Source organism: Rhinoraja longicauda, chromosome 18 (genome assembly GCF_053455715.1).
Source record: "Rhinoraja longicauda isolate Sanriku21f chromosome 18, sRhiLon1.1, whole genome shotgun sequence".
In the NCBI taxonomy this organism is placed as follows: Eukaryota; Metazoa; Chordata; class Chondrichthyes; order Rajiformes; family Arhynchobatidae; genus Rhinoraja; species Rhinoraja longicauda.
Window position 1 is genome coordinate 3,327,924 of NC_135970.1, and position 12,030 is coordinate 3,339,953.

The window sequence follows — 12,030 nt, forward strand, 5'->3', positions numbered from 1 at the left end:
TACTGCTATCCAAATGCTCAGCAATTTCGTCTTTTATAATTGACTCCAGCATCTTCCCCACCACTGATGTCAGACTAACTGGTCTATAATTCCCCGTTTTCTCTCTCCCTCCTTTCTTAAAAAGTGGGATAACATTTGCTATCCTCCAATCCACAGGAACTGATCCTGAATCTATAGAACATTGAAAAATGATCTCCAATGCTTCCACTATTTCTAGAGCCACCTCCTTAAGTACTCTGGGATGCAGACCATCAGGCCCTGGGGATTTATCAGCCTTCAGTCCCATCAGTCTACCCAAAACCATTTCCTGCCTAATGTGGATTTCCTTCAGTTCCTCCATCACCCTAGGTTCTCCGGCCCCTAGAACATTTGGGAGATTGTGTGTATCTTCCTCAGTGAAGACAGATCCAAAGTAACGGTTTAACTCGTCTGCCATTTCTTTGTTCCCCATAATAAATTCCCCTGCTTCTGTCTTCAAGGGACCCACATTTGCCTTGACTATTTTTTTCCTCTTCACGTACCTAAAAAAACTTTTGCTATCCTCCTTTATATTATTGGCTAGTTTACCCTCGTACCTCATCTTTTCTCCCCGTATTGCCTTTTTAGTTAACTTTTGTTGCTCTTTAAAAGAGTCCCAATCCTCTGTCTTCCCACTCTTCTTTGCTATGTTATACTTCCTCTCCTTAATTTTTATGCTGTCCCTGACTTCCCTCGTCAGCCACAGGTGTCTCTTACTCCCCTTAGAGTCTTTCCACCTCTTTGGAATAAATTGATCCTGCAACCTCTGCATTATTCCCAGGAATACCTGCCATTGCTGTTCTACCGTCTTCCCTGCTAGGGCCTCCTTCCAATCAATTTTGGCCAGCTCCCGCCTCATGCCTCTGTAATCCCCTTTGCTATACTGTAATACCGACACTTCCGATTTTCCCTTCTGCCTTTCCATTTGCAGAGTAAAACTTATCATGTTGTGATCACTGCCTCCTAATGGCTCTTTTACCTCTAGTCCCCTTATCAGATCAGGATCATTACACAACACTAAATCCAGAATTGCCTTCTCCCTGGTAGGCTCCAGTACAAGCTGTTCTAAGAATCCATCTCGAAGGCACTCTACAAACTCTCTTTCCTGGGGTCCATTTCCAACCTGATTTTCCCAGTCTACCTGCATGTTGAAATCTCCCATAACCACAGTAGCATTACATTTTTGACACGCCAATTTTATCTCCTGATTCAACTTGCACCCTATGTCGAGGCTACTGTTTGGGGGCCTATAGATAACTCCCATTAGGGTCTTTTTACCCTTACAATTTCTCATTTCTATCCATACTGATTCAACATCTCCTGATTCTATGTCACCCCTTGCAAGGGAATGAATATCATTCCTTACCATCAGAGCAACCCCACCCCCTCTGCCCACCTGTCTGTCTTTTCTATACGTTGTGTACCCCTGGATATTCAGTTCCCAGCCCTGGTCCTCTTGTAACCATGTCTCAGTGATCCCTACAACATCATACTTGCCCATGACTAACTGAGCCTCAAGCTCATCCACTTTATTTTTTATACTACGCGCATTTAAGTACAACACTTTAACTTCTGTATTTACCTCCTCTCTCACATCGTTCACAATTGGCCCTGCCCTTAATTTCTTTTCCGCTCTAGAACTTCTGTTCCCATTCTTCCGAGAGTCTTTTGCAATATCTCCTGTATTCCCTTTTACCTCATCTTCATATTCACAATTTGTTAACCCCTCCCCCCCACTACTTAGTTTAAAGCCACAGGTGTCACACTAGCAAACCTGCCTGCCAGAATGTTTGTCCCCCTGCTGTTAAGATGCAACCCGTCCCTTTTGTACAAGTCACCCCTAGCCCAGAAGAGATCCCAGTGGTCCAGAAATCGAAATCCCTGCTCTCTGCACCAGCCCCTCAGCCATAAATTCATACCCTCTATCTCTCTGTTCCTGGCCTCACCAGCACGAGGTACCGGTAGCAGTCCAGAGATAACCACCTTCGACGTCCTACTTCTCAGTGCTTTTCCCAACTCTCTAAACTCCCGCTGTAGCACCTCCTTCCTCTAACGAAGAATCAAATCCCTGAACTTTAAAATGTTTACTCTAGCTACCCTTGATAGAGTGTCAGTTTCACACACAGGGTGGTGGGTATATGGAATGAACGTTCCTTGAGGAAAATATTTAGAGTCAATCTACTCAGCCATTGAACTGGAACACAAGTTGGAGAGAAGCCAACACATAACGATGGGAGATCAGCAGGATAGAACTAACCAAGTTGAAGGATAAAATGTGGATAGGCGAAGACAGTCCCTGTCTTACGTGCATGGTCTCACTACTGAGGGGTGATGGAAAAGTGTGACTAGAATGTTAAATCTCTAGCATGGGATCAAAGGTGGAAGGAATAAAAGAGAAGAGTAGAAGATTAAAATAATTTGATGATTAGGTTGATTAGCTCATGAAACGTTGGCTCTATCCACACACCAGCCAAGGAAATTGTCTACCATATGTCAAGGTAAATAAGGAAATAGGCAAAATAGGTAAAAGAGCCAGCATGACGCTTGAGGGGGGTTGAGGGTAATTACATGTTTTTTATAGACTGCATGGTAGCATTAGTTAAGGTTTCCCATGAGAAATCATGAGAAAAAGTGCAAAAGGAGAATTATTCTTGCATAAATTGAATGTCAACTTCATGGCTTTTTGATAAATCGACTGTCAGTACTGAATACCTCCACTGTAACTTCACCATCAAAATGAAAGATGCGGTCTTGTCAAACATTGCAGCTTGAGCATAACTTCCTCATGCTTACAGGCAACTGGTTCAGGTACATTGATCTGATTTGTTCTGCTAGTAGATGCCCTAAAGCATCCAAATAAGTTCAGCATCAAAGTACAAGTCAAGTACAAGTCAAGTACGGTTGAGTTAATTGAGCACGGTAAATATTACACGTGCAGTGAAAATCATGCTAGCCACAGCAACAGAGGCATATAGACTCGGGCAAATACACAAAAAACATAAATGATACATAAATTCGCGAAGACAATTAAAAGGAAAAGTGTGCAAAAAATATTAATGCAAAATAACAATTAGAAAGCAAATCAATGACAGTGCAAGAGGTGGTCTGTGGTATTCCATTGTCGAGGTGGGATTAGCGTGCAGCGTAGGTTCACTAGGTTAATTCCCGGAATGGCGGGACTGTCGTATGTTGAAAGGCTGGAGCAATTAGGCTTGTATACACTGGAATTTAGAAGGATGAGGGGGGATCTTATTGAAACATATAAGATAATTAGGGGATTGGACACATTAGAGGCAGGAAACATGTTCCCAATGTTGGGGGAGTCCAGAACAAGGGGCCACAGTTTAAGAATAAGGGGTAGGCCATTTAGAACGGAGATGAGGAAGAACTTTTTCAGTCAGAGAGTGGTGAAGGTGTGGAATTCTCTGCCTCACTAGGCAGTGGAGGCCAGTTCGTTGGATGCTTTCAAGAGAGAGCTGGATAGAGCTCTTAAGGATAGCGGAGTGAGGGGGTATGGGGAGAAGGCAGGAACGGGGTACTGATTGAGAGTGATCAGCCATGATCGCATTGAATGGCAGTGCTGGCTCGAAGGGCTGAATGGCCTACTCCTGCACCTATTGTCTATTGTCTATTGTCTATTAGTGTTGTGTACGTCAGTTCAGGAATATGATGGTTGAAGGAAAATAGTTGTTTTCTGAAGCTGGTAGAGCGTGACTTCAAAGTTTTGTACCTTCTTGAGGCAATGCCTCATATAGATGCTTTCAATTGTGGGGAGACTGTTCCTGTGATGGACCAGGCTGCACAGACCATTCCCTTGTGTTTCTGCACGTTGGAATTGCCTCAGTAGGCCAGTCAGGATACTTCCTACGGTGCATCTGTAGAACTTTGTTGAAGTATTCAATGACATGCTGAATCGATTTAAACTTCGAAGAAAGTAAAGGCCTACTTCATGATTACAACTCTGTGCTATGTCCAGGATAAATCATCTCAGTTGGACCCAGGAAATTGAAATTGCAAACTCTCTCCAAAACCAAATTACAATTTTTAAAAATGGAAAAATGCCCTTCAGCCCAACTCATTCATACTGACAAAGATGCGCATCTAAGCTGGTCCCATTTGGCCAAGTTTGACCCATATCCCATGTGTTTCTATTTCTCTCCTGAACGCCGATTCATCACCACTTGTAATTCGACCAACAGTGGTGTCATCAGTGAATTTAGATATGTCATTACAGCTGTGCTTAACTGCATATTCATGGCAATAGAGAGAGTAGAGCAGGGTGCTAAGCAAGCAGCCTTAAGGTGCACCTGTGCTGATGGTCAATGAAGAGCAGAATGTTATCAATCCGCACTGATTGTGATCTGCTGTTGCGGAAGTAAAGATTCTAATTATAAAGGGACGTACAGAGGCCTAAATCCTGAGGCTTGGTGATGTGTTTGGAGGGGATAATTGTGTTGAACATAGCGTTGTAATTGATGAACAGCAGCCTGACAGGTACATGCATTCTTGTTGTCCAGATAATCCAGAGCAGAGTGGTGAGCCAGTGAAACACCATCTGTTGTTGACCCGCTATGGAAATGGGCAAATTAAAGTGGGCCCTAGTTGTTTCTGAGCCAGGAGTTCATTTGCACAATACCCAACCTTTCATTGCATTTCATTACAGGGGATGTGGGTGCTGCCCAACAGCAATCATTGAGACAATTCACAATTCTGTTCTTGGACAAAAGTACAATAGATGTCCACCAGATTCAAGCTTCTTCCCAACCAGGGTTCGTACACTTGGAACAACAAAAAATTCAAGGAGTTTAAGGACTTAAGGTCCAGGTATCCCATTTTCTAGGACCAAAACCAGCAAACATTGATGTTCTTTTCCAGTTTATTTCCATATCAGTAAGAAAATACTGTTTTCAAAACAGTTAATTTGGTGTATATGGTAATTAGTAAAAACTACAATGACTTTGTGTGCTTTTATTTTTGCTTTATGCGGTGAGCTCCCCTCAACTGAGGGGGGGAGGGGGAGGAGGGAGGGAGGGGAGAGAGAGAGAGAGAGAGAGAGAGAGAGCGAGAGAGAGAGAGAGAGAGAGAGAGAGAGAGAGAGAGAGAGAGAGAGAGAGAGAGAGAGAGAGAAAGAGAGAGAGAGAGAGAGAGAGAGAGAGAGAGAGAGAGAGAGAGAGAGAGAGAGAGAGAGAGAGAGAGAGAGAGAGAGAGAGAGAGAGAGAGAGAGAGAGAGAGAGAGAGAGAGAGAGAGAGAGAGGGGAGTGAGAGGGGGGAGAGAGAGGGGGGAAGAGAGGGGGGGAGAGAGAGGGGGGGAGGGAGAGGGGGGAAGAGAGAGAGGGGAAGAGAGAGAGGCGGGAGAGAGAGACAGGTGGGAGAGTCGGGGTAGAGGGAGCAGCGGGTGAGAGTGGGGGCGCGGGGAGGGTGTCAGAGGGTCTGGTGAAGGAGCACTGCCATTTGCGGGGCTGCTCCCTCCCTCTCTCTATCTATCTCTCCCTCCCTCTCTCTCTCTCTCTCCCACTGCCAGTGAGATCTGTGCCGCTGCTCCACTCTCATCCCCGGCCCTGTCTCACTCTAACGCAGCGAAATAAGAACAAACACAAGTGAAACGTCCCTCCTCACTCCCGCCGCCGCTCACCCCGGGGATGCAGGGCTACTGAACAACAACTACAACACTTGTGTTTGTTCCTATTTCGCTGCGGTCGAGGGAGACGGGGCCGGGGAAGAGAGTGGAGGAGCGGCACAGATCTCGCTGGCTCTTGGAGAGAGAGAGAGCGCGAGAGAGAGCAGCCCCCACAAGTGGCGACGCTCCTTCACCGGATCCTCTGACACCCTCCCCCTCCACCTTCCCGCTCTCACCCGCTGCTCTCTCTACCCCGACTCTCTCCCCCCCTCTAACTCTTCCCCCCTCTCTCTTCTCCCCTCTCTCTCTCTCTTCCCCCATCTCTCCCCCTCTTTTCTCTTCCCCCTCTTTCTCTCTCTCTTCCCCCTCTCTCTCTTCCCCCCTCTCTCTCTCTCTTCCATCCTCTCTCTCTCTCTTCCCCCCTCTCGCTCTCTATTCCCCCCTCTCTCTCTTCCCCCCCCCTCTCGCACTCTCTCTCCCAACGCCAGCGAGATCTGCGCCGCTCCTCCACTCTCTTCTCCGCTCCTCCACTCTCTTCCCCGGCCCCGTCTCCCTCTAACGCAGCGAAATAAGAACAAACACAAGTGTAGTAGTTGTTGTTCAAAAGCCCCGGGTGAGCTGCGGCGGCGAGGAGGGAAAAATAGGCGACAAAGACAAACATGTTCAACAATATTTCCAGACTTTTAATAAAAATATACATTATAAACTATGAAAATCTGCATGAATGAATACTTTTATCATAAAAAGTGAATTTTCAAGAAGATAAGGACCAAATGATAAATCCAAGGCCTTGAAAAACAATTTCAAATTCCAGGACTTTCAAGGACCATACGAGCCCTGCCCAACTGTTATCAGTCTCTCAAATAGTCCTCTTCTAAGCCAAGGGTGTATTCACGATCCCCCAACCTACCTCATTGTGACCCTTGCTCTCTTTTATTTGCAACACCATATTCTGCAAGGTATGATTGAACTCATGAATTAATGTTTTACCTGGATAGCACAAAAACAAAGTTTTCCATTGTATTTCGCTATACATGCCAATAGCAAACCAAAACTAATGCCCTTTTGAAGCAGTTGGAAGCATTAGAACACAGAAGTGAGAAGTTGAAAATATCCTTGAATACTCCACCTTTGGGTCCGGTATTTTGCACTTGGCTAATTACTCCATCTGGGCTGGACGCAATGCGGGAATTCACCTCTTGGAAGATGCTCTGATGTTGACCTCCAGGAGACTATGATATCACAGAGTGATCAGGGAATGTGGGAGCTTGTGTAGCTGTGTCATTGTTCTCTCTTGCAAAGGATGCATAAAAGGTACCGAGTTGATCTGTAAATGTTGCATCGTTGCCACTTATGCCACCCGGTTTCCCCTCTATAGGAGGCGATTGTGTGTAAGCCCTGCCACAGTTGTCGAGTCTCCGTTTGCGCCTCCAGCTTAGCCGAGAATCATCTCTTGGTGTTTGCAGTGACCTTTAGGAGGTCATACCTTGAATACTTGTACGAGTCTTGATTGGCAGCCCTGAACACCACAGTTCCAGCACTCAGTAGATTAAGAATTTCTTGGTTCATCTCGGGTTTCTGGCTGCGAAAGACTTGAAATGTTTTGTTGCTACGCACTCGTTCCACACATTTTTTATGAACTCAGTGACGACTGTGGCACATTCATTCAAGTTTGCTGACAAATCTTTGAACATGGCTCAGTCTACTGATTCGTAGCAGTTCCATAACAGCTCCTCAGTTATTTTTTAACTCACTGTTGAATTGTAACCACCTTTAATGGTCCTTTTTGGTATGAAGTATCACACCAAATTAATCCATCTACTTGACCCGTCATTCTGTCAAAATAGGCTCCTTGGATTCAACTGCCTCTTTGGTTTGATACTGTCTGAAAATTAATGGCTTTGTTTTGACTTGCTTAATTCAAGTTGTTGATGAAAATTAATTGCAGCAGGCGACTCAACGACAATCTATACTGCTTCATCAATTTTGCAAACAAGAAAAAAGGAACATACACAGTACAATGCATTAAGTTTGCTTTTAAAATCCTGGTGATCACATGATACAACAGTTGAACAGTTGATTTATTGAGGCAATCGATCTTTATTAAGTGGTCCACAACAAATGTCGGTACAAGACGAAAACCTCTGATGGTAGGAAGCTGAGAACCCCAATCACCTGTTCCTTCCATAATGCTCCACTTATTCACTACTTAATATAATTTTTTTGTTTCTAATCCTCTTCAAGATTTTAACTTGCATCATATCATATCATATATATACAGCCGGAAACAGGCCTTTTCGGCCCTCCAAGTCCGTGCCGCCCAGCGATCCCCGTACATTAACACTATCCTACACCCACTAGGGGCAATTTTTACATTTTACATTTACCCAGCCAATTAACCTACATACCTGTACGTCTTTGGAGTGTGGGAGGAAACCGAAGATCTCGGAGAAAACCCACGCAGGTCACGGGGAGAACGTACAAACTCCTTACAGTGCAGCACCCGTAGTCAGGATCGAACCTGAGTCTCCGGCGCTGCATTCGCTGTAAAGCAGCAACTCTACCGCTGCGCTACCGTGCCGCCCACAGTAGGGATGCATCTTTATAAATTTAACACATTCTGAAAAATGGCATAATCTTAACTTGTGTCTAACTGACATTTTGTAGCTATTTGATTAAAATCAATGAAAAGGCTTCAAAACGTTCTCATATCTCTCACTGGTTCTGGCTAGATACCGCCCACACTCAAAGGTGCGCTCATTTTTAATCCAAATGCTCCCCGAGTAACCGAATATATGAAAATCAATACCTATTACACTCCAATAATTATTTTGAAGCATGGAAATAAATTGTCAGTTGTTATATTTTACACTCAGTTATGAATTTTACCAGATATTAATCATAAAGTATCCTTTTACCTTACAAGACCTGTAGATGGCTTCCTTTAACTAAATTGTTAATATATTCAGGCACACACTTTTGCAGTCTATACTTGAGGTTATTTATCTTGAATGTCTAGTATTATTTCTTTGAAGTTATTCTATGTTCTTTATCAAACTGTTGTTGAACAATCCCTTCTCTTTGAATTTTTTTAACATTTCTTATTTCTCAAGTTTTTAATGCTACACACTTGACTTGCATGATCATAAATACACAAATTCCATTAGATTCTTTTCATGACCCTAACTACTTGAAATACTGCTTTTGATATCTTGTGAACCTGAACACATAAGTCTATGTACGCTTAGGCATTACCTGCTGATCCACACTTCATCATATCAGGCAGGTGCTGAACCACACCTTGGCCTTTTTCATTTCAGCAATCTGCAACAATAGGGCTTTCAAAGAAGTATAATGTCCCAAGATACCTCAGATGAAGGCAATCAGGCAAAAAATCTAACATTAAGTAAAAGCCAGTTTAGTATATGTGGCTAAATGCTTAATGAATTGCAGAATAAAATTACCATTGAAAAAGAACTATTAGAAGACTTAGAAAGCTTTAAGACTGGACAAATCCCCAGGGCCTGAGATATATGTGAGACAAGGGAGGATATTGCTACAGTTCTGACACAAATTTTCAAATCTTTGCCAACAACAGTCAAATGAGTGGAGAACGGTTAACGTGGTACCTTCGAAGGACAGCAGGGATAAGGCCATAATTATAAGTCAATTAATCTAAAGTCAGTGCAAGGAAAGTTACTGGGAAAAATCTGAGAATCACAATTAACAAATTTGGAGATACTGGAATTAAGTCAATAAAAGTTAACATGGCATTGCAAAGGGCAAATCATGTCTAATTAATTGGCTCCATATTTTTAGAAGATGAGCATAGTGCAGTTGATGTTTTCTTCATTATCTTCAATAAGGCCTTTGACAAGTCCCCTGTGGGACAAATTGTCCAAAAAAATCAAGAACATGGGATTGATGAACATGTGCCAATTGGATCTGAACTTAGCTTGGTCTTTAGAGGCAGAGGGTGAAGATAATACCTATTTTTACTATTGGTAGTCTGATCGACGATGTAGTGCAGGAATCAGTATTGGGACCCTACTGATCGTTATATCCATTAATTATCTAGATATGAATGTAGGAAATATGATTAATAAGCTTGTGAATGACAGGAAAATTGGTGGTGGTGCTGAAGAGGAGAAACCTCAGCAATATAACAAATTCAATGAGTTTATAAGATAGCAGAGAAACATCAGATGCGATTTAATCGTGGAAAAACACAAGATGCTGTATTTGTGAGGATGAATAAGGCTGGGATATACAGATGAATGATAGGACCTCAGTTCAAGGATCCCTGAAGAAAGCAAGATATAGATACCTCAGTTAAATGCGATATATGTTAAATGACAAAAATGTTGATAGGTTGGTTCGTAAGTTTGCCTACAATCCAAAATAAATGGAGTTGTGACAGTGAGGAAGGCTATCAAAATATACAGCAGGATACAGATCAGTTACAGATAATGGGTGGAGAAAAGACAGATGAAGGTTAATCCAGCCAAGTGTGATGTTGTGCAGGTCAAATGCAAAGGAAAGTATACAGTTAGTGACAGGATCCTTAACAGCATTGATTTACAGAGGGATTTTGGGGTCCAAATACACAGATGCCTGAAAATAGCAACACAAGTAGAGAGAGTGGTAAAGAAGGTGTACGATATACTTGTCTTCATAGGATAGGGCATTGAGTATAAAAGTCAGGAAGTCATATTGAGTCATATAGAAGTCATATACAGGGCGGCACGGTAGCGCAGCGGTAGAGTTGCTGCTTTACAGCGAATGCAGCACCGGAGACTCAGGTTCGATCCTGACTACGGGTGCTGCACTGTAAGGAGTTTGTACGTTCTCCCCGTGACCTGCGTGGGTTTTCTCCGAGATCTTCGGTTTCCTCCCACACTCCAAAGACGTACAGGTATGTAGGTTAATTGGCTGGGTAAATGTAAAAATTGTCCCTAGTGGGTGTAGGATAGTGTTAATGTACGGGGATCACTGGGCGGCACGGACTTGGTGGGCCGAAAAGGCCTGTTTCCGGCTGTATATATATGATATGATATGATATATGATATTGCAGATTTATGAAAAATTGGTTAACCCTTATCTTTAAATTTGCCTATGATACCACCATCATTGGCTGAAATACAGATAACAATGAGTCAGGATAAAGGAGGGAGATTGATCATCAGTGAACAGTGATAGAACAACAATTACTCTCAACATTAGCAAGACTAAGGAGTTGATAACCTCAGGAAGAGAAAGCCAAGGGACCATGCACATGTCTTTATTGGCGGGATCGCAGTGAGGAGAGTCAACAGCTTTAAATTATAAATTGACTCCAATCTTAAATATTATACACAAATAGCTCAAAGTTAACGGCATTGTTTCAAGCTCAAAAATTCTAATCCCACCTGACAAATGGCCTATCTCCCAAAAAGCAATGCACAAACTGTCTGGTCCATTGGATTTGCACAAAAGCAACACTAAGCTATCAAAGGACAACACAGTTTTAAAAATGTCAGAAATTAAATAATAAGATCATATCTGCAATGTACAATGTATTCTTAGGCCAATGAACCGTTGGTTACGTCAGTTACAAACCTGATATTGATAACTTCTGAACCACTGCTTTAGGTCCCAGTCCCATAGGATCATCTGTAAAATATAAAATAAATGGCTATTAACAGATTATTGGTGGACAATATTTAAATCACAGAACAATTTATCTTATTTTGATATGTTGTGTTCACTTGCACGTGGCCACGATACAAAGCGTTTTCAACTTAGATTGACAAGGTGAAGACAGCAGGACTGAGGAAGAGGCTTTGAGGTGCAGCATCAAAAGAAGCCCTATTCAGCCCAGATAGACACACAATGCTGGAGTAACTCAGTGAGCCACACAGCACCTCTGGAGAGAAGGAATGGTCAGCCCAACTGAACGTACACCAGAAGAGACTCACCTCAACTCACATACATCAGCAAGCAGTTTCCATTACTTTCTCCCTCCAGCTGCCTGAAAAGAATCTTCACTTTTCTCTTCCACTATTCTATATGTAGGTCAGTAACACATTTTATTTTGTTCAGACAACTGGAAAGATTCCTGTTGGATGTACTGCTGACATCTCTCTCAGAAAAATTATCATTCAGGATCACCCGTTACCTTTGAGAGCTTCTATACAATAGCTATTTTCTTTACCTGCCTGGTTAATATTTTGCAACCTCTAAACCCAAATAAATGTGTTAGAAAGGCTATTTTCCTAACTTTCCCCCATGCTCTGCAACCGCTCTCTCCCAATATTCTCATTCTTCATCACTCTCTCCATTTTGTCTTCCCATTTTTCTTTATTCATTCACTTTATCCCACCTCTTCCCCTCTCTCACCTATCTTCTACTCACAA

The 12,030-nt window shown here is 42.9% G+C and overlaps 1 protein-coding gene across 4 annotated transcripts in view; it reads right to left on the reverse strand.

Annotated features, from left to right (window-relative positions):
* Positions 1-12,030, reverse strand: part of pde3b (phosphodiesterase 3B) — a 158,503-nt gene that overhangs the window by 48,996 nt on the left and 97,477 nt on the right. For all 4 annotated transcript variants that reach the window (XM_078414976.1, XM_078414975.1, XM_078414974.1 and 1 more), the window contains exon 2: positions 11,234-11,287. In XM_078414976.1, the coding sequence (XP_078271102.1) occupies positions 11,234-11,287 (54 nt within the window). The remainder of the gene's footprint in view (positions 1-11,233; positions 11,288-12,030) is intronic.